The sequence below is a fragment of the Polyergus mexicanus genome, unplaced genomic scaffold, assembly GCF_030449975.1.
Source record: "Polyergus mexicanus isolate NDT 795.1 unplaced genomic scaffold, iyPolMexi1.0 SCAF_1, whole genome shotgun sequence".
NCBI classification, from domain to species: domain Eukaryota; kingdom Metazoa; phylum Arthropoda; class Insecta; order Hymenoptera; family Formicidae; genus Polyergus; species Polyergus mexicanus.
In genome coordinates, this window is record NW_027223321.1 from 12,032,578 (window position 1) to 12,056,578 (window position 24,001).

The following is a 24,001-nucleotide window of genomic DNA, read 5'->3' on the forward strand; positions in this document are numbered from 1 at the left end:
AGATAATGAACAGTAGGAGGTAATAAAGGAAAAAAACATTGGACGTAGGTGACTCTCAATAACATCACCGGGTTACATCCCACACAAATGTCCTTTCCAAGAAAGATTTCACTCTGTTAGTGTTGATCGTTTCGAAATCTTTTCCATCGTTTCGAGTGTTTCTGATTGGTTCCAGCTTTCAGGTCGGCCATCGAGTAAAATTTTTCTCGAAGACGACATTTTGAAACGTAATCCTAGACAATAACGTACAATCTGAGTTTTCTACGGAGGGGATTAAGGCTATATTACGACATTTAAAAAATCTATTTATTTATTATTACAATATTATTTAATTTAATTTTTTTTTTATTTTTACTTATTCGATTTTATTTTTGAATATATTTTACCTCAATAAGATATACATACATTTGTGCTGTAAACAGGACGATTATTTATCGTTCTCCGTCGAACTATGCGTTTGACAAATAAAACATGCCATGTTTTTTTTCTTTTCTTATTTTTTAATCTTTTTCTTTTTAGAATCATAAATGGTGCATTGGTTAACTATTTTTTCTATTATATCTTGGTAGAACTGGCAAGTTCGAGCGTACATTATCTATGAAACTTTAACGCTCGCGGTCATCCATCCAATGACGTTGACCTTGTGTCTTATCATGCACAACTGCCACGAATGGTCTTGACGATTTGAATAACGTTTGACGTGTCATCGCACATCTTTTTGGTTGCATTCGTGTATCGGTAATAAAAAAACCAAAAAAAAAAGACTTTATTTCTTTGATCGTTTTTTTCTAATACCCCTGACTAATTCTACCGCATAATACTGCACAATACTGCCCCAAAGTAATCTCATTAACGTCTCGACAGCAGCGAAGGATGGGAAGATAGTGAAGGGAGGGAAGAGAAGGTAACCTGGTTTTTCTAGAGATAGGAAGACTAAATCAGGTGAAAGATCGATGAATCGGTGCCGCGGGCTCGCCCATCGTTTCCAGGGAAGCATCGCGCGTCGTCATCAGACGCGGAGCACGTAGAGATGGTGAAGAGACGATCCGTCGAGGGTGGTGGTCGTATATTAGTGTGGGTGGCAGATGCGTTAGGCGCCGACTCGGCTTGAACCGAGTCATTTGTGTAGTGGTAGTACGTCGGCGCCTCTCTGCGAGATAGAAGAGAAGAGAGAGAGAGAGAGAGAGAGAGAGAGAGAGAGAGAGAGAGAGAGAGAGAGAGAGGGAACCGGGTGCGCGAAAGAGGACGAGTAGGGGAAGAGGAGCCAGAACGGAGATCGTTGCGAGCGAGGAGAAACGGCGGGGCGAGAAGGGCGAAGGTTTGCTCCGGTGGAAAACGTACTTGTACATGGGCGTCTGCAAGAGGGGGCAATGAGACAGTCGGTTATTTTCCCAACGGTCCGTTGAGAACAGACGTTTTAGGGGGGAGGGGAAAGGGGAGAGAAGATGAATATACGTTTAACAAATCGTAGGATCTTGCCGCTCGGGACGGACAGTCTTTCGAAGATGTATGTCCCCAATAGACGATAAAGTAATCGGATGTAATTATGGAAGGTGACCATTAATTTTTCGAGCAATAAATAATAATTAGCCATAATTAATTTCTGAACAATTGTCACACGCTATTAACGGAGAAAAAAATTTTATTTTTCACGCGAAGATCCTTGCACATCGCGTGAAAATTTTTATTCCCAACGCGTTCTTCTAGAATAGCCATGTTTGGGGAACTACATTTCTCTTGTTTGGTTTCTTTGAAGTAGATTATGATATTTGTATTTACATTGTAGATACATTACAGACGCACAAAACCAATAAATGCGAAAGTTTTCTCCGATAAAAAGTATTTACTCCAACATATGTATGCGGATATAATGCGTGAAAGAACGCATGATAAAATCGCATATCTGAGATTTTTCTCCTAACCCGTTAAAAACGAGAGGATTAAAGATTAGAGAGGAAGGGAAATGTAAATATTTTCCGTAAACAGTAGAATCTCTTTCTCCTATCTCAAGATAGAGAAATAACAATCTGAAGTATTGTTGGTGATGTAATTCTTATGGCAGTTAGTAATTATAATTTGCAATATAAAGCAGAGGGAACGTAGAATATATATATATGGATGCAAAGCACGTGTATCTTAACGAAATATTAGATTATGTTAAAAAACATACAATAAAATGTTGAAAGATATCTTATTAAAATAATTGTAAAAAGAAATATGGTCGAATATTCAAGCATTTTTTAAATGCGAGATTAATCGTAAATGCAGAATTCGCGATACCTTTCGAAATATCTATCATTAGATTTATGTATATATGCTAAAACATTGAATTCTATCATCATAATTATGATTTCAATACATCCCGATGAAAATAACGATTTGCCGTTCATCAAATTTATATATATTTGAAATTATCATTTTTTTTTACACGTACATTGACTTCTTCTTTAAACATCAACTCATTTATAAAATTAATATTCGCTGCTTTTTTCTATCAATTAGATCGTACGTCAACTAATTTATCACCTCGTTATAGTAATCTAATATATTGTATCGAGATTTTATTCCTTTTCTCAAACTCACAGTAAAATCAAAAAATATACTCTACATCCTTAAGATGATCCCGTACATGCGCTATTAATATTCGCACACTATGGAGAATAAGAAAAAAATGCGATGAAAGAGAAAGAAAGATCCACGATATAAGGTCAAGGGCGCAAATATTTCTCTCGAGGGAAAGTAAAAAAAAAAAAAAGCCTTTAAGAATCCACCGTTCTCGGAGAGAAGTTATTTCCATTCGGGCGCCCATGTATCCACGTAGATGTGTCCGACGAGCGTCATGGGTCTCGGGGCGTGCGCGGGGGTACGGGCGAAGGAGAGCCGAGTAGTGGGGAGGGATGATCGCCGGGCGAACCCGGGAGAGGTGAGACGGTGCGGGTGAGAGAGACGGTGCGCGCGCGCGCGGGGTCGGACCAATGGGAGGAAGGGATGATGAGTTAGCGACGCACACAGGCTGAGAGAAACTGTCAGAGGCATTACTGCGCGGCGAGTCGGCCCGTTGTGACCCGTTCTCCCATGAATCTCGGGGTCCTCTCTTCTCGCCGTAGCTCTCCACTCCCCTCCCCCCCTCGCTCCCAACCACCACCACGCGCATTCGACGAGGAGAGAATCGCATCCCCCGCCCACCCTCCTCCACTCTGCTCCTACTCTGCTACGGAGCGTCGCCGTGTGGTCGCCCCCGCCACGTTTCTCCTCTCGGTCGAGAGGATCGGGGACCCTCTCTCGTTTCGGGATCGCCGTCGTGCGCTCAGACGCTCCGAGTATCACGAAGCGAACGCCACGGCTTGTTACGCGCGTTTCTTCTCAGTGTGCTTCTGTACGACGAGCGGTGACGACGACGACGAGAATCGAGAAGTCGGGGCCGACTCGCATCCGCAATTTGGAACGAGATTCGATCGATGTTAACATCCCATAGACGCGCGAGAGGAGCGCGAGCGAGATAGAGTGAAGATCCGCTGTGGGAGCTCTCGGTGATGCGCTCTTATGGGCATCTCGTTGGATTTTCCCTGTCGGAGCACGCGCGCGAGTAACGGATCGCGTTCTCGGAAGGTGCATCTCTGGATCAATCGAGTTCCCGGACTTGGGGGTGGGGGGAGGGGGGGGGAGGGATAACGTCGAAGTGTATAGAACGGTGTGTATCGGATCTGGCATACTCCCGTATACCTCTTCTTCATAAACGGGTGTTAAAGTGTAAATCACAGTTCATTCACGGATGCTGGAGTTTGGAATTCTTCTCTCGACGGTGCGATACCTTGGCTAGGAGCGAACTCTGCATCATGGAATATTCAAAGAAAGGTACGTCCGTTTGGAAATCAAGTTTTTCACGAAAAATTTTATCTCCGTGAAAAAAAAAAAGAGAAAAAAAAATACGGTAAAGATCCGATCGCAAAATAAAGTTACTCCGATAAATAATCACAACTCGATCTCTCGCGTATCGATCTCCGTTTAGCCGCATGTTTACTAATATTTACTACAGTTTTTTTTATGATGCATTGTACCGTCCCGTTATATAAATTTTTTTTTCGTAAAGAATCTTGCGCGATTTTATTACGAGGATCGATAAATTCGTCGCGTTTCCTTCACGGAATGCCTTTCCTCTCGATATTTTATTTTTTTTTTGGGGGGGGGGGAGGTGGGGGGAATTTATTTTGTCCATAGGTATAACGCGTATCTTACGCGCACGTGTGTTCGTTTAGTATCTTAACTCATCGTGTGAAATTTTATAATATTTAAACGTACAAGCGGCGCGTGCGGGCGCGGACTCACCTGTTCTCTTCATGGTCATATTAGAGAGCGAGCTAAGAGATTCCACGAACGAAACTCGCAACGAGATATAACGAGATTACATCAATTGTATTGGTGACGCAATTCGAGGTATCGTGCGCGAGTGGTTTCCATCATCAAATCTGTAGCGAATCTTCGCAGCGGATTTTTGCGCCCATCTAATTCGTTCTTCAGGCTGTTAAATTTTGAGCGATGAAAAGAGCCAGATGTAACATTACACGTTACTATATTTTTTCCATTATACTACATTTCGACAAATTGATAATTGGTATCGAGCCTTTTTTTTTTTTTTTTTTTTTAAGTGAAAAATATTGGAGGAACGATGTTAAAAAATTGTCATGCACAAGAAATATTTTTAATATTTTTTTTCATTACGAAATGCTGCTGAAAAATCGTTTTGCCGTGAAAATTAACGATCGATATCGTATCATCTCTTTTTCTTTTCTTGGAATGATTTCTCTTCACGAGTAACGCGATGTTCTCATCGATGTTCTTAATGATAATGGCAGAGAAGGGGTAGCTACACGTAACGTGTCGAAAATTTCTAATCTCTTTATAATGGTATACATGTATTTGAAGGAGAAATGAATGGTAGCTCAAATTTAAGCAGATATAAGAACCTTTATCTGGCCGTAGAAACGCTTTTGTGAAAGTCCGAGCGATATCTTTGCCTCCCATATACCGTCAAAGGCAAATATTTTCTATATGTAGTATGCGATTTTGCAGAGTTATGAAAAATATTTACGGTGTAACTTTGAACACGCGCGATGTAACGGATTTATGATTTGAAAAAAAAAAAATATTTAATTTTATTATAGTAAAGAAGCTGCAACGCGAGAGAGAAAGAGCGAGAGAGATGTAATTCGAAGATACAAAACTGTTGTAATATTTATGAAAAAATTGTGTATTTCAGAGTTTCCTTTATACAAACTCTTCTTTCTTTCTTTTTAATATTAATAATAATAATTTTTAATAATAATAATATTTACACGATACATTTGGAAGAAGTTCAAAGCGCATAATAAAGAAGAACAAAAATCTTTGCCTTTAATCTCGAATGATTAACAAGATATAATATAATGATATGGATAATATCGAATGTTTGAAATTTCGCATAGTACACTCTCTAAAATTTAACACTTTATAGAATATTAAATAATTTTTTTTTTTTTTTTTTTTTCAACAACATTATGAAAGTCTGGAGAATATAACTTTGATTGTAATCGCGTCTCGAGGCAGTCATTTAAATTCTTCTCAAAAGCCATATGGAAGATTAATAATGTCAATTCGTTGAGGGTTAATAGCTTCATTACAGTAGAATTTGTTTGATTAATATATTATATATTAAGATTTAATTTTTCTTTGTGCTTTTGATCTTTATTTTCAAATATTTTATATGTAATATGTGTGTTGAGTGTTTTTAGCAAAATGCACTATATTTGAATTAAAATTTAATTAAATACACTATAATTAGACTATGTTACATGTATGTAAACGGATGTGCGAATGTGTTATCCGAAAAAAATTTCTTTCCTTCGGATAGAGAGAGCACAAGGATGATTATACGAGCGGCTCCACGAAGCCTGAATTAGGGTGTGGTGCGGAAAGTCAACCGCTCCCTTTTTCACCCCAGCAAAGGGGCGCCCTTCGGTAACGAGATAGATTAATTAGCCATGTTTATATTGACAAGAAAGTGCACGCGTTGTTAAAACTCGTCGGGAAACATCTCGCGACAACTAATAGAAGTGCAATATAAACGAATATCCACATCTGCATCAATCAATCATCGAAATAAATCATTCGCAATACATATTTCTCTCAAATAATATATTGATGAAAAAATTTAATTATTTTTATGCTAGTAAGAAGATTTTAAAGTGATTAAAACAGATGACTCTTTTATATATTTTTTATAAATTTTTTTTTTTTATTGAGAATTAAATACAATATATCTTAAAATCAGTGTATCGATCTTTCTAAAAAAATTCTTAAACAATCTGTTTTGTTTTTAAGTATCTCCTTTTTAATATTAAAAAATAATTATTCTAATTTATATAGCCACTCATTGCCAGATAAATTTCTAGATCAGAATATTTATAAAAAAATGCATGTATTTCAAAACGAAAGATATCTCAATATTTGATTTCGCGCACGGAATGATATTCGATGGATATAAAATGGAAAAAGGAACGTTAGACGAGTGTGGTCGTCTTTACTTTATGTATAGAAAATATAGAGTGCCGGTTAATGGATTTTTCTCGGAAATGTATATTGTAAAGATTATATTTACATTGTATATAAAGGCTATATTAATTTATCATCATTTACTTGTCGAAGGTAACGAAAAAGTCCGAGTTCTGAAAAAGATTCACGATGCTTCATACTCTCTGTTTTTAAGATTTGATCGAGAGATAACCGGTGATCAAAAAATTTGTTTGATTAATGTGTGTATAGATTAATTGGTGAAATTCAAATCTAAGGTTAAAATAATTTCTGTAGACATTTAATATAATACATTAATAACGCATAATAATATATTATATTGAATTGCTGCAGAAATTCAATATTAATTAAATGACAGTTTACTGTTTAAATAACATTAGCGATATCTCGATTTTTCTCACGCGAGAACATAAGATCGTAGAATATTTTTTATAAAAAATCAAACTATATTTGATAATCTCTTATCAAAAAAACTCAATGCGGATGATACATGATCGGTATCAACTTCGCGGCTAAAGATCAGACGCTCGCCGACCAGCGCACTTATCATAGGCTTTTCCATCCTTCTCCTACCTCCCTCCCGCTTTTCCCTGAGGCGTCGTAAGGTCGGTCTAGGATTTGTATAGACGTTATTACGACGACGATCTATAGGTAGGTAGGTCGGTATGACAACCGCGTCTAGGTACATGCGGAAACACTCGGTTGGGCCACGTATACGATTGGTACTTTGCGGGATATCCTCCACCTAGCGAACTCTATTCGCCCTCTCACGGTCGTGAAATTAATGAGCTGCGACGGACAATTGCTTTCTATATCGCGCGTCTTGATAAATCGTCGAGTCACATACCTTGGGAACGTCTCCGTTGACCGGAAATAAGAAAGTCGATTTTATTATGGTTAATATAAAATATTTCGTTTGCTTTTTTAAACAAATTTTCATTCAAATGCAGTTTGACAAGTTATATCGGTATTATAATGAAATTATAAAATTACCGCTCAAGAAATGATTTCTACAAATCTGAATTTTTGGAAGAATTTAAGAACGATATTCGTACCGTTTAAATTGCCGGATCATCAATACAAATTTCGGTATTATCTGAGATTAGAATGAATACAGAGAGCTGCGTAATTCATGAATTTCAATATAAAAACGTGAAAGTAGTCGCGAGGATAGAGACTTTGCTTAAAATATCTTTGGTAATAAATCAAAAAATAAATTGGGAAGAAATCTTGTTTAAAAGAAGATATCAATTCTTTTCACTTTTGTGAGTTCGCGATACGATCTTGAATTTAGATTAAAAAAAAAAAAAAAAAAAAAGTGAGCAAATAATCTTGTTTGAAGTATTTTCTTATACTCAATATCAAGAAACTTATATTTTGCTGAAATTAATTACATATTTTATGCCAAAAATTTAATTATATTTTTAATGATTTATCTATTCATTGATTTACATCAGTGCAAAATAATGTCGAATATATTAATAGCCACTCTATATTAAATCACTATTAAAGTACAGTAATTATTTAAGTTTGATATTCAGTTTGACATCAATTTAACTCAACTAAACTCTGAATTTTTTTAAAAGAATTTTATAAAAGAAATCGTGATCCAAATTTCACAAAATGAAGGATCTAAACGGAATGTTACGGATTATGAAAATACTAGTTTTTGAAATAAATGTTTTTATCATCTCGAACCGATTATCCATTTCTCTTATGAGAAAGATCGAAATTCCTTAACTTTTTTTGGAGAAACGCACGTCTGAATCGATTGCACGTATCGTTAATGTAACCGATAAGGAAACATGATAATCAGACGAGAGGATAGAACGGGGGAGAGCGAGAGAAAAGGAGAGAGGTATTCGTGCGCAAATTAGAATAGTCATCCACGGGTTGCCATCCACGAAGGGTTGCTTCGGTGCGTTACGGATGGGTAAATCCAAGGTTGTCAGAGAGACGATTCTCGAAACATACTAACCGCCATCTTTGTTTCTCCTGCGTGGTGCGTGGGTGTATCCGAGCGTGGAAGAAGCGGGGATGATGAGGGAGAACTGGACGGAAGGAGGGGAGGTTGGAGACAAAGAAGGAAAGAGGCGCCGACGTCGAAAGGAAAAGAGAGAAGGACAGCGAGGGAGAAAAAGGGAAACGGGTATGAGATAGCAGGGTTACGAAAATGGGAAGAGAAGAAGTGGCGAGGGGAAAGCAAAGAGAGAGAGAGAGAGAGAGAGAGAGAGAGAGAGAGAGAGAGAGAGAGAGAGAGAGAGAGAGAGAAGAAAACGAGACGCGAGCGTGAGTCTGCGGCTACGGACAGGAAGGAAGACGAAGAGGAGAAAAACGTAGCGTGATCGTCGGCAGTAGCGGCGGACGGATGTCGGCGCCGAGGGAGAAAAAAAAAAAGGATGACGGAGAGAGAAAGAACCGGTGAGAGCTAGCGAGCGAGATGTAGGAAAGAAGGAACGGAGGGTATACGCAAGCGGGCGCGAGATAAAGGGGCGAGATAAGCGAGGAGAGAAGAACGCGAGCGAGATAAAAGGAACGGGTCGGCGGCGACGATCGGCACGAGAGGGGAACGGTTGGTTTTGCGTTGGAGGGGGAGCGCGGTGGAAGGGGAAGAAGGAGATAAAAAAAGGCTCCGGGAGAGAGATGAAAGGCGGCGGCCAATCGCGACGCGGCACGGCGTCGGGTCGTCATCTATACCCCCCTCCCCCCCCCCTCCCTCCCCCACGACTGCTTCAGCGCAGCATCCTACGATTCGTGGGTGGCATCGGGGCGAGCGAACGGAAATGCGCATGTACGCCCTTGTGCTGACACGACACTGCTCCCTTTTTCCCTCAAGGCTCCCCCGACGAGATCCCCCGGCGAGGGTGCAATGCAGATATAGGCGTGGCGTTCTGTATGGTCCTCCAGCTCGTTCGCTCTCGATTCCCTTGAAACCGTGCGATTACGGGAGTCGCCCTTCCCGCATTGGTCCCTCTCGATAAATTCGTCCATTTTTCCCTGCATTAATCCCTGCTGATCTTTCGTAAAGAGAGATATTTTTTATAAACAGAAATTAATATTATATAGTCGTTTAAATACGCATAAAGTCTATTAAGGAGGTACTGGGCATGGATCGACTACGTCAAAAGTGAATAAATCTAATCTAATACATTTCGAGATTCATGAATTTGATACGCACAAAGCAGAGTTTTAGCCTTTTAAAATATAAAATTAATAATTAATTTATGAGTTATACTAAACATTTGTCCTATAGAATATAATTTAATCTCAAAATCGTAAATATTATCTTATATTGAACTAACTTTTTTATAACAACTGTATTAGAAAAATTTTATAGTGACTGATATACAAAAATTCATAAAATTAAATTTTTATTCTACGGGGAAATCTTTATTTTAACTCGCACAAATTAATTATTAATTTTATATTTTGAAAGGCGCAATGTCAAATTCATGATTCTCGAAATGTATTAGATTTATTAACTTTTAATGTTTCTGATCCGTCCAATTCCTTCTTAATAGCGTAAAATAGACTTTTAATACATGGCCTAATTTTACATTAGTATAAATATAATGAATGTATAGAAATCATATATTATATAGTATATATATATATATAAATATATATAATGCATGCACTATATCAAAAATAGGTTTATGAAATTTTAATAAGATAAAGTAAAGTCAAATGTTTTGCACTTGTTTATTTGTTATTAAGTGTTTGCACTTATATGACGTGTAAGTATTTATTTTTTTCTCTTACATCACATATTTCGAGCACAAATCCACATGCGCGAGACATGATATTATCTACATGTTATTCAATCTAAAGCGCATTTAATCCCATCGTTCGATCTCATCTTCCCGCGGAAAATTCTTTTTTATTTCTGTATCTTTGTTACATAAACCGGCTATGAAGATACTTATGCTATTATCGTCGTAAAATATTGAATACGGTGTTGAGGGTTTATAAAATACAAAAAAAAATACCTGGTTATTAAGAAAAATTCAAATAAAAAATAATAAAAAGAAACTGAAGATCTGGTTAAAAAATTAAGATGCCAATTTTATATTTGTACTGAATAATAAATCTATTATCGAACTTTGTAAGTTTTTAACTTTGTTATCTATATTGTTTAATTACAATAATACTCACTCTAGATATTCTGTAATCAATTTCTCTCGAATCTGTCGCATATTGATTGTCTCGAATGAAATATGGTATAGATTCTTAATCGTCGCAATTGGAAATCTTTCCTCACGGTGCTTTCCATTTCTAACGATCGGAGACTAATCGTTACGGCGTTCCATGAACCACGAAAAACGATTTCTATTTTTCTTTGCCTCGCATTTCTCGTCATCGATGCGAGGATATTGATGTTTTCTTACTTATGTATTCTCACAGTACAACATGCTATATCTAAGGTAATCGTGCAATGCTGTGAAAAAAATTCTATTAGAAATTGTCACGTTTTGATATTGCAAAATCAGATATAGTTGATATAAAAGCGCGATTAATTAAAAAAAAAAAAAAAAAAATTTGCAAATTATTTCGAGTAACTATATTTTCAGATATCAATTTATACAAAATCAAAATGAATTATTTTATTTATACAATATGATAAAAATAATTAATAATTTCACTCGTGACATAAAAATGCATACTCGATTAGAAGCAGTTAGAATTGGTCACGAGGGGTTAAGAGTTATTTTAATAATCAGGCACGCGTGTTAAACCGCAGACGAGCTTGATCAGACCCGGTTTCTCCACACTTGACCAAGGCGTGCGCGCGCGCATGATTTACGCGCATGAATTAAGTTCACCTGCCGACAGGTACATTTATATAGGCGCCCACCGAACAGGTTCGTTTAGGATCACACGACGACCACTGTGTAATATTTAATATCGGCGAACTGTATGTGTAATATGATATTTAGGGGATTCATTTACCGTATCTCATACGATAGATTATGTTTTTTAATTACAGTGTGATCATAACATTGAGATAATAAGATTTAATTGAAAAAAAAAAAAAAAAAAAAGATATCGATCTGAAATACTTGTTTTGTTTCATCTCAATTTCTGATTGAAAACTATTCCGTTTCTTTATTACGTGACAATTAATATGTGTTATCGTAAGATGCGCGTAAATATCGGCGAGTCAAATGCGAGATTTCCAGAAAGAGAATGCAAAGCCGTATTACGTCCTTCGACTATATTAAAGGTGTCAATTATTATGCTTAACGCCGGTATCCGTCTACCGTTGCATGAGATTACACGCACACATTTTCCTAGTTATTAATTTGATAATAAGCATTTCATTAAACTTTATTATCTGATAGAAAATAAATAGAAGTGTATTTGTATACATATTGTATACATTTGTGTATACATATGTTTACATATGTAGATATTATAACACATTTCTCTATTTTTCAGAAATTCTTGGGTTGGATCTCTCAATTTTATTATACTTATGTACTTTTTATTTTTTTAATGTTATTGAAAAATATTTATGTATTTTTATTTATAAATTCAAAAATTCTAAAGATATAAAACACATGGGTAGTATATAAACGTTAAGATTTTAATAACTTTAATTTATAATGGATACAAATCTATACAGATCTAATTATAAGACGAATATAAGAATCTTATTTATCTTATCAAAATTTTGTGGAAATCTTGTAAAATTTATCTCATTTTTCCGAATTGCTCGTTTTGATATGTTATTGCCAATTGTCTGATTTCGAATACTTCGAATAAACTCCAGAAATTTCGCAGAAATTTGTTAAGGAGAGACAAAAAAAGAGATCATTTTAAAAAATCATTTTTAAATCAAATTTTCACATGAAATACGAGATCCGTTAAAATCACTTAACAACGTTAAACGTGATTTTATCAGATCCCGTATTTCATGCGAAAATTTGCTACTCATCATCTATTAGATGTTGAACAACTTTTAATTTCGATGAAAATATGATAAGGATGGGGGGGGGGGGAGGGGAAATCTTCAAAATAGTTAACACCAGGACGTGATGTTGAATCGATATGATTCGTAAGATATTCTCGTGATATTGCTTTGTTCTGGTAAATCCTTGGAAAGGAAAAGTATGAGTCATTGCTCTTAAAATACATCTCCGAGGTATTGTTTTCGAAATAGTATCTCCAAGTTTAATCTCATTGATAAGGAAATTTATATAAAGATGACTCTCTAGCACATCGAAGGATGAGCTGTTTTGTTATATTTTCTTTCTTTCTTTCTCTCTCTCTCTCTCTCTCTCTCTCTCTCTCTCTCTCTCTCTCTCTCTCTCTCTCTGGTAACTATTTCATCTTGCATCAATAATAAAAAGTGCGTGTGTAAAATTTTCTATAGAATAATGTCTTTTTTTTTTAAAAGACAATAATCTAAATTTTTTAAACACTGCTACACACAGCGATTAAAGAATCTATAATCTTAAGTTAGAATTTTAAAATTTATTCTTGCTTAAAATTTAAATGAAATATTTTTCTATCAAAATAACAGCATAAATATGAAATATAACGTCTTGTCACTTTTTTTTTTTTTGTTTTATTCCATCTTATTACATTACATGTAAACAGGATTATAACCTGCAGAAAAGATTTTAAATTTCTCAGATAAACACCGAAAATATATGACGCCATAGTTTATCTCGCATTCGAAACACGATCAATTTCCGAATCGATAAATATCAAAGCGATTAAAAAGTCCGCCTCTGCGTGTCAGCTTGGCTTTGCCCCGCGTTAGCGGGATTCTAAGCAATTCAGCTGACTTTTTTTCAATATGCTAACTGCGTTCTCCAAAAGAGAATGTGTGTAAATCAAGAGACACGGTAGTGTCTCGCGCCAAGTTAGAATAGACGGTCGAGTGCGGTCAGAACGTCGAGCGAGGACGTTGATAAATGTTATTGTCCCGGCTTCATTTGCGGTTCGGGGTATCAGCTTCCGGAATACTCGGTCAGATTTGTGTCCTGTCCTATGTGTCGCGCTGACACAGTTCTTTATGTACCCGGTAAGACCTCCGAAGAGAGGATGCGACACACCGGCGAGATCCGGTGTGTGGCTCCTGTTTATCTGCTATTTTAAGGACAGCAGATGCCGGTCGCAGTGTGTACGATATATTCTCGGCGTATTCTATATTATTACGCCATTATAACGAGATTTGAATTATGCCGTAATGATTGCGTGAAGATCAACTGAATCGTTGCTTTTTCGTCGAGCGAAGTTTCTTTAGTAATTTTGTAAAAAAAAAAGAAACTATATGATATTACACACATTGATTAGACACTATTATACGTAAGCACGTTATAAATCTTTCAATGATCTGAATTATTCTAATGATTGCAGATAATAAGAAAAGCTTGCAATTCGATTACATTTATTGTGTTACAGCCATGTATTTTTAGGATCATAATTTGTGTAAATTGACACAAACTGAACTTTTTTAAAAAAAAGAAGAAAATAAATAAATTGAAATAGAGAGGGATATATAATGATTATAGAGCCATAGTATTCGATTAAAGCTAATCGCAATGAATATATTTAGATAATTATATTCTATAAAAAATTTAAATATTTTTTCTCTTTTATACTAAAGCTTCAGTTCACAAATTCGTCTCTCTCTTGTTATATCCGATGTCTTGGTTTTCCTGTTTCGTCAGCTGATTGTGGTCCAGAATGTGTATATGAGTGTTTGTGAGATCGCTCTGCGGGTTTTTCCGGTCTTCCTGAAATTAGTCTCTGTCTGCGAAATGATTTAGTAAAAATTTAGTTTAGTAAGAAATGTAAAGCCCTCGATTTCGTTCACACGACTCGCGTTTAAACGCGCATTTCATCTTTTCATCTATATTAATGAAAATAAATTAATATCTATAAAATATTTGATAGTAAGCGAAATTGGGAAAATTTATTCTTTGCGCGTTACCTAATTATATTATGGACATTTCACATTTTATATATTTTGTTCTATTAAAATATGCTTTTTGTGTTGCAGCGATTGAATTCGAGAATGGAACCGATCAAGAGCAGGAGAACGAAACACAAATTGATGCCGCATCACCATCATCAAGCGTAAGTATTTATTTCACATTTATTTAGACAAAATATTTATTATAAGTAATTAATTAACAGCTAATAACACTTTTTGAACAACTTCTTGAATAACAATCTTAAAAATAACAGTATCAAATTATAATAAAATTCATGTTAATAAATTAAAAGCTTTAACAACACTCTAATATCTTACAAAAAAAAAAAAAACAATAAAAAACAAAAAGAACAATCAGATAATTAGAAATTTTGACAATCTTATCAATCATACATATGAGAGACGAACGACGCGAACGAAAATATTTTTAACAGCGCAAATCTCATCTTTATTCATGAGATGCATATCTTATTATCGCATATCTTAATATCGCATTTTCCCCGAAAAATAGGTCGAGTTATCGGAGAATGGCGCGCATCCGTGCCCAATGTGCTCGTCGATATTTTCCAGTTCCCACGAACTAACGAATCATCTGCGCGGCCATAACTCACCCCGCAGCACAGATTGCAGCGGCGAGGAGGATTACAGCTGCGGGGTTTGCAACAAGGTGCTCAGCTCGGCGAGCTCGTTGGACCGACACGTCCTGGTACACTCGGGCGAACGGCCCTTCAAGTGCAAATACTGCAACATGTCGTTCACGACGAATGGCAATATGAATCGTCACGTGAGGTGCACCCATCGGGTGGCGTCGCCGAACAGTTGCACGGACTCCGAGGGCAGCAGCGGCTCGGAGAGACCGGCGACGACGAATCAGGGCGAATACAACAACAACGAATTAGCCAGGCGCAACTCGCCAATCTTGATCGACGACCAACAGCAACCATCGTCGCCCGGCAATCATCACGCGAGCAAGCGAAAATGCTTGCAAGATGATGCCAGCGACACGGAGGAGCAGAAGAGGCACAAGACCCTCATGAATAATACCAGAATAATGATAAGATGCCAACCGGACGGGGAGCAGATGACGTTCGGTTGTATAATCTGTGGCAAAGACTTTGTGAGCGGCGCGATGCTAGAAGCTCACATGGAACGCGTGCATCCGGAATCCCTGGCCACTTGCGAGATCTGCAGCATGACCTTCAAGAATCACCGGCAATTGAACCTCCATCGTTCTATGAGTCATTACAAGAAGAATGCAGGCGGCAATAACAGTCGTCGCAGCACCGTGGACGGTTTCGGCGATCTCACGTTCATGGACTTTTCGGCGGCAAAGTTCGCGGAAATCGCCCGACGGATGTGCGAGCAGGAGCTACATCGACCGGCCTCCGGCGAGGTCAATAGATTCCAATGCATGAAGTGCCTGCATGCGTTTCCGTGCAGACAGGCGCAGCTCGATCATGAAAAGGAATGCAAAGGTCCATACAAGAACAAGAGAAACAGTAACGACAGCAACAATAATAATGATAACAATACCAATAACAATCTCGAAATGGAACTGGATGCTCCGTCCCCGCAGCCTGACGATCCCAAAACGACGCGCGAGATCTTCTTCGCCGTGTTGGATCTGCAGAATAAATCCTTGGCGCGCGAAGCGAAGGAATCTAGGGAGCCGAAGGAGATCACGGAACCGAAGGAGATGAAGGATCTAGCGGATATCCCGAGCATCTTGTCCGTCAGTTTGAACGGGCTGCCGACCTTCCCGCGCTCGGACACCAGCACGCCCGAGAACAACATCAAGTTTAATCCGAATATCGGCTCTTCGGGTTCCTCGGGCACCTGCTCGTCCGAATATAACGAGGAGGAGGCACAAGATGCTTTCACTGCGGAATTTCGGAAAATGAAGCTGAAGGGCGAGTTTCCCTGCAGATTGTGTGCGTCAGTGTTTCCCAATCTGCGGGCGCTCAAGGGGCACAATCGTGCGCATATGAACGTAGAACCGGGAATGCCGTATCCGTGCAATATGTGCCCCTTCACCAGTACCGACAAAGGGGCCCTGTTGAAGCACTTGAGATCGCATAACGGTGATCGACCTTTCGAATGCTCCCTCTGCAATTACGCATTTACCACTAAGGCAAATTGCGAGAGACATGTAAAGAATCGCCATGGAATGATCAGCAAGGAGGATGTTAAGAATGCGCTGATCTATCATCCAAGCGAGGACTCGACGAATGAGAATGTTGAGAGAAGCTCGCCCAGAGGTGTCAGGGACGACGTGCGAAAAACGCTCATCTATCCGAACGAGCGTGAAGAAACCTCTCAACAACAGCAGATACATTATCCGCCTGTATCGATGGACTGTAACCCAGGACCTTCGAATGTTTGCGCTGAAATGCTGATGAATTGTTACGAGAAGCCGGACATATTCCATAGACCAACAAAGATACAGGCTCTCAATCTTGTAAAGAAAAATGCCGAAGAATCGAACGTATCTCATGATCTGATCGTGAAGTCTAATTATTCAAAGATCGACGAGGATATTGAGTCAAGATCATCGGATGGCAGCGTGTCTCTAGTCAGCGATACCAAAACAGATACACACCAAAGAATTCAAGCTAGTCCGATAAATCTGACCAAGTCCACGACAAGCTCCGTGTTAAGTTCGGGAGAGGACGGTCCTTTGGATCTATCCATGGACGTTGTTCTAGATCTTAGCAGGAAACGGAAGAGGGAGAACGAAAATTCTCAGGAGGAGAAACATTATAAGAACAATCAGGAATTGTATGCCGCGAATCCGGCACTACTGCTAACTCAAGCTCTGCTGAACAGAGCACGCGAAAGTTCGACTACGTCGTTAGAGAATTTTTGTGCGAGCACTTTCTATCGTAATCTCAATACGTTGACTAGCGCCTCTATGATACCGTCGTATTTCCTCAATCCTCATATGTTCGGTCAGGAATTGACGGAGAAGGGCAAATTGCAGAAGGAGCTAGTCAGGGGTTTGCAGTTGACCGGCGGCAGCACCTTTCCCGTGGAACCATCACTGCCCAGCACCAGTTACGCGGCATACGCGCAGGCGCGGGACATCCCGCAATCCTCGAGCGAACACAATGCCTACGCGAACTTGGTGAACGCGCAGATAGCTAACCAAGCCGCACCGAGCCGCGAAAAAACGGATAGCATTTCATCGAACGATCCCGTGAAGATGGTACTCAAAAATGGCGTGCTAATACCCAAGCAGAAGCAGCGCAGATACCGCACCGAGAGACCGTTCGGCTGCGAGCACTGCACGGCAAGATTCACACTGCGAAGCAACATGGAACGACACATTAAGCAACAACATCCTCAGTATTGGAGCCAAAGACCCCGCGGCGGACACTCAACTAGAGGCAGACCGCCAGCGAATCATCCGAATATGATGCAGAATTCCGGCCCGTCAACCTCGCAAGTAATTCAACCATATCCGAATATTCTTCAAAACGTCGACTCGTCAATGGTTACATCGGACTATAATACGCATCCCATTTCAGATCAAGTAAAGTATGCCATTCTAGCACAACAATTAAAAGCCGATAAAATGGATGACAATGATTCGGATGACGAAATGGTAATAGATGAGGAATCAGGCGACAGGGATGCACAGGAGCCGCAAGCTCAGCACGAACTTAGCACAAGCTTGCTGAGAGATCAGTTAGAGAGCAGCGAGGGCATTAAAGATATCGTCGTGAAAAAGGAACTGATCGACCCCGCGGAAGAGACCTTGGAAGAATCTCACGGTGAACAAGTTGCACGAAACGGCGTAGACAGGATCAACGCGGAAGAATCTGTGGCTGCTGAAAACAAATCGATACATAACGAAGAGATGATCAAGACGGAATCCTCCGGCAAAGAGCAGGGCAAACTGGAGGACGGAGCAGCCGATCTTGCGAGTGTCTCGAAACTATTGGACAACGCATCTCAGCAGTATCAGGAATTCAAACCGCAGTACTTGAGCGACGAAGAAGGCCCTGTAGCCTCGACCAGTGGCAACAATTCCGGTAGCGAAAAGTCCGACTCGAATTCTTTAAACTCCGGAAATGATTCTTCGTCGAATAAAAAGAAAAAGAAGAAGAAGAAGTCCGCGTACTCGATGGCACCGAATCGAGTCCCTTGTCCTTATTGCCCGCGTCAGTTCCCTTGGAGCTCATCGCTGAGACGGCACATTCTCACTCATACCGGCCAAAAGCCCTTTCAGTGCACACATTGCTCGCATTACTTTACTACAAAGTCCAACTGCGACCGCCACTTGTTAAGGAAACATAAGGCAAAGGCGAATAAGATGCGCCGTGTCAGAAACTCCTCCTCGCCAGACGTACAGGTGGTTGCCAGCAGCAGCAGCAGTAGTAGTAACAATACATTCTCCATGAGAAACGTGCCCGAAAGACCGTATAAGTGCAATCAGTGCCCAAGCTCGACCTTCTCTACTTTAGGCAATCTGAAAAAGCACCGATCGACTAAGCATCGTAAGACTACGTCCCGATCGGAATCCAGCGATCAACAGAATAGTCCACCGCAGTGCTCCAACACGCAGAACGATCATAGTGATTACGAGAGCCGGTCGTCGAGCGCATCCGAGAACATGGAGAATTCCCCTAGCACAGCCGTAAAGGTAAATTCTAATACGACATCTCTGGCATCGATGAACGAGATCACCAGATCACGCAAGTCGCCAAGATCATCGCCTGGTCCTAGCGATGCTCCCTTCAAATGTTACTTGTGCGATAGCGGCTTTTCCGAGCGTCAAGATAATTTGGATCACATCAAAATGCATCACAAGCGCTCATACGATATGCTGAAGGCCAAGGGCGCCCTCGATATGGCATCTATGAACATAGACGCGAATGAAGATCAGATGGCACAGCAACATCCTAGTGACGGCGAAGATAAGAGAGGTCGATTTCCCGATTACAGTAATAGAAAGGTATAAGAAATCATTTCTTTAACATTTGCCTCTTTAAAAAAGATAGTTACAATTGAGAAAATAAAAACATATTTAGTCTGAACTTGCTTTGTTCCAGTTTGTAGTTTAGATTAATTTGTACTATTTGAAAAGAAGGCTGCAAAGAGTTATTATATTTGCATTAATTGATGATAGCCTTCCGAAAACCAAACTGATCAACTTCTCTTTTTTTTAAATATCTTAATTTTAATAGTAGAGCGCTAATATTAGAAATTTACAAGAGAAACATTTATCAGTTTGGCTTCTAAGAAGCTCAATTAATGCTTTATTTCTACAGGTTATATGTGCTTTCTGTATGAGACGATTTTGGTCCGCGGAAGATCTTCGGCGTCACATGAGAACCCACACGGGCGAAAGACCCTTCGAATGCGACATCTGCACTAGGAAGTTCACGCTGAAGCACAGCATGCTGCGCCACCGTAAAAAGCACGAGTCCGTGGATTCTGCCATGTACATAGGTAATAGCGGTGACGAGGACAATTCGCCTGCGCAGCCACCGACGATAACACCTAGAAGCCAGCAGCATTCGCCAATCTCTACGAATACTAGTAGACCCCGTACCCAGGACAGAATTTCTCTACCGACCGTTGCGGCAGTCGCAACAGCGGACGCGGCACCCTGTGCGCTTATGCGGTACAATCACTATGCGGACAACATGGCCACTCTCACCGGCAGAATGGCAAACGATAGCTCGCAGAACGCTGCGCCTGCTTCTCTGCCTTCCCCGCCACCTCCCGCGGAAGTGCCCAGTGAGAGCGGCGACAACGACTTGATCTCCAATTTATTGGGCATACGCGAGAAAGGTTTACTCGATAAGGTTCTTCTGAGCTCGGCGGACGACGCGGCCAAGTTATTGGGTGTCAATCATAGCGAGTGATAGATACGTTAGAAGCGTGTGGAAGAAAGCAGATTGCGATCGGACACACGCGAATTGCGTATTTGAAGGAAGATATAAATTAAGTATAATATGTAGTAGTTAAATATATCGAGCAATCTATATCGAATTAGATATTTCTGGCGATGCTAACTGGTACACTAAATCTGAGTGATGATAAATATATAACTTGTCTGATGTGTAAGAGAGGACTGAACCATGCTTATCTGCGGTAACGTCATTTGAAAAATGTTATTGTCTGATCGCACATCGTTTTCTTCTACTGTTCATAAGCACAGAAGATATCATTAGATTAATCGTCAGAATTCTCTTCAATTCTCCGTCTAAGGTTCACGATCGTGCCTTACATTCCTTATCGATTTGTCGCACGTGTTTGTATAAAACACCGTAGTGTTTCGGAGAATTTTTCTGTCGAAATAAAGTTCTCTGATGAGAGAGAGAGAGAGGGAGAAAGAGCAGTAGCCGGAATAAGATTATGCGCTCTATGAGATGAAATTTTACAGTTTATAACGAGATTGTATTATCAACAAGTGTTATACTTACTTTGCAAAAAATAAGTGGATTAAATGAATCAATGGGAATCCATTCTATACGATTACGATTTTTTATTTTTGTTTCAAATTCTTATTATATTAAAATTAAAAATTAAAAAATTAAAATTTGTTTGGAAACAGTTTTAAAATAAAATTCAAAATTATATATATACATACATATACATATATATACATATACATGTAATAAAAAAATATATTATATATATTATATATATTATATATATTAATAAAATATATATATTATAATATATATTATATATATATATTAATAAAATATTATATATTATAATACATATATATATATATAGATATATATAAAAAAAAAAATATTGTATAAATTGTATGATGATAACAGAGATAATTTTTTAAAAATCAATCTTTTCAATTTTAAAGAGATTCTATCTTAAAGATTTCTCGATTTTAAAGATGTCTAGTTTCACTGATTCCTTTCGATTTATTCTGAGAGATTCACTTATTTTCTTTCTTTATTTCCCGAGCATACTTAATTATTCGCAGTAAAATGTATTATTTGCTATCATTCTTACGCACGTTTTCTTTACTTTTAAGAAGTACCTGCGCTGCATATTTTATCTATTCTATTCTACAGTCGTATCACTTAATCGTCGATGATTTAAGACGTTATACATACATATACACATGGTTGCTATCTTACCGGCGTATAACGATGTAGCATCCACGCTTCTGACAAAAAGTTCCTTCATAACGCCTCGAATTTTCATTTTCCTTATGAGAAGCGCGTCATTTGTGTGACACCGCATACCTTTGTACATATATATGAATCATATGTTTTGATCGTATATACTTAAGATTTTCGCGATGTGATTGTACGATTATACATCGCATCATTCGCGGGATAGTATCATGATTTCGCGAGCGCGAAAAGGACTCCGTCAAAAGTAATAATTTATCAGCAGCAATGTTGTGATTAATATATGTACATTAGAAAATGTGCATTAGAAATCGGCAAATAACATTTGTGTTTGTATTCCTTATTCCTTGTTCACGCAGTATTAGGCAGTAATTGCGAGATGCGAACGCAAGTTTTCAACTTTCTCATATTCACAATTATTTGTGGTAGGATATTTGTAAAAAAAAAGGATAAGAAAGCATCTAAACTTTTTTGTAAAAAAAAGAAGAAAAAAAGAAAACAAATATTCTGCAACATATTCTGCAAAAGGCGAAACTGTATTTAAATCCAAAGAATTCATTGTTCACGCAATGAGAATTAAATTAGCCATATGCACTGTAATTTTATTTATTGTTAGTCATGTGTTTCTACAAGAGTGAGAAAAATAATAGATTTAAGTACGAATTTAACTGATATATAATACATATAAGCATTTTATTATAATGCATTTAGCGTGTATGTTCGTCGGTGAATACTACGTTCTGATTCGAACATTCCGCGGAAATGTTTCCGACATTTGACATAAGAAAAAGAAAAACGAAAGTCATTTTATGTATATTAGTAAAAGTACATATATAAGTTAAAGAACCTCGTTCGTTCATTCAAGGATCGCGATACCTCGGATCTATATATTGTATCGATTCTTTTTTTTTTCAATGGAAAACGAGCGAGAAACGCAATTTTCACAGAGATAAACGAGACGTGGAAATGTGCAAAGCAATATAGCAAAGTTTGTCACTATATTAAATCATTTAAATATTCGCGTTCGATTAATTCTAAGGATCTTAATGTATATAAATAGTTCGATTATCCCTTCGCGGATACAATTATACCAAATTATTAATTTCATTATTGGCGTAGATAGATAGTTGGATTATATAATATTAGAGCGATCGGGATGAGTAGATGGCGGATTTGACTAGGCCAAAGGAAAACGATTTGTATTTCCTCCTTCTTCACCTTTTATCTTCATCCACTCTACTTTGTCATTCCTTTATGCTTTTACACGATCTTATTCCCCTCCTGTTTCTACTTACATCACATTTCTTTGATTAAACCTCTGTTCCTCTTCCTCCATCATATTCTTAAACATGTATTGTTTTATAGTAAAGACAATTATACACATGGTTATAATGCGGTTTTAGCCAGGTTCAAAATCGAGATTGAGAATAATTGTCTATCAACATCGTTCTTGATCTCGTCTTGCGACGCATTGTCTTTACGACGTCTCTGTCGCAGGATGTTTGCAAGTTCAATCCTTACATTAAAGAAATTCAGCCTTTTGATAAAACACTGTCTTTTTTATAGTGTTTATAAAAAAAGCTAATTTTTTTATATACATATAAAAGGACTAAATTTAGAAATATCCTGCGATAAACACATCAAGCGCGTCGATATATTAACTAAGATCCTAGGTATGCTGTAGGCGAACGAAGGAAAGCTATATTTATCGAAGCGGACGAATCAATTTTGAATCTTTTTGAGTGTAACTTTCCTTGACTATTAAAAAAAAAGCTCTAAGATATCAAGTAATCATTGTAGTGCACGTGTACATGGATAAGTTGTATTCTCTAATTTAAACGTAGAATAATAATAAACAGCATGCAATTAAACGATATGCGTAATTATTATTTATTTTTATCTGATCTGTTATTTGCCTTACATATATTAAAAAATTAGATAATTCATAGTTCGTCTAGTATAATCTAGAGACAAATATTTCTTTCTTGGTACGTAAAAACTCGGAATAAACATTTTGTAACTGAATTTATAGTTTAGCTATAAAGCAATTTAATTGAATTCTAAAAAAAATTATATTGTCCTAAATTATATTATTCTAAAAAAGAATTAATAACGTAATTTATATTAGACAATATATTTTCTAGATTTTTTTAGAAAACTTAATTATGTGTAAAATTTTCAATTATTTTCCAAAGAAATATCACGTCGGCAAAAATGGAAATAGAATTACTCAATCTAATGTCTAATAATAGATATTTAATTTATGATATCGTATATTTATATGGAAATAGTGTTACTAAATCTAATCTCTAGTAATAATAGATATTTAATTCATGATATCGTTTATTTAATCAATAGCATTTGGAAAACC

At 37.9% G+C, this 24,001-nt stretch overlaps 1 protein-coding gene across 2 annotated transcripts in view; it reads left to right on the top strand.

Annotated features, from left to right (window-relative positions):
- LOC138935374 (ras-responsive element-binding protein 1) overlaps window positions 1–21,079 on the top strand; it is a 100,429-nt gene extending 79,350 nt beyond the window's left edge. Inside the window, exons 1-4 of one of the 2 annotated variants that reach the window (XM_070299878.1) lie at window positions 3,668–3,855; window positions 14,582–14,658; window positions 15,027–19,472; window positions 19,789–21,079. In XM_070299878.1, the coding sequence (XP_070155979.1) occupies window positions 3,837–3,855; window positions 14,582–14,658; window positions 15,027–19,472; window positions 19,789–20,388 (5,142 nt within the window). In that variant the 5' untranslated portion in view covers window positions 3,668–3,836 and the 3' untranslated portion in view covers window positions 20,389–21,079. Of the gene's footprint in view, window positions 1–3,667; window positions 3,856–14,581; window positions 14,659–15,026; window positions 19,473–19,788 lie in introns of those variants that run through there. The other variant, XM_070299869.1, reaches the window with a different exon arrangement.
- The last annotated feature ends 2,922 nt before the right edge of the window (window positions 21,080–24,001 follow it).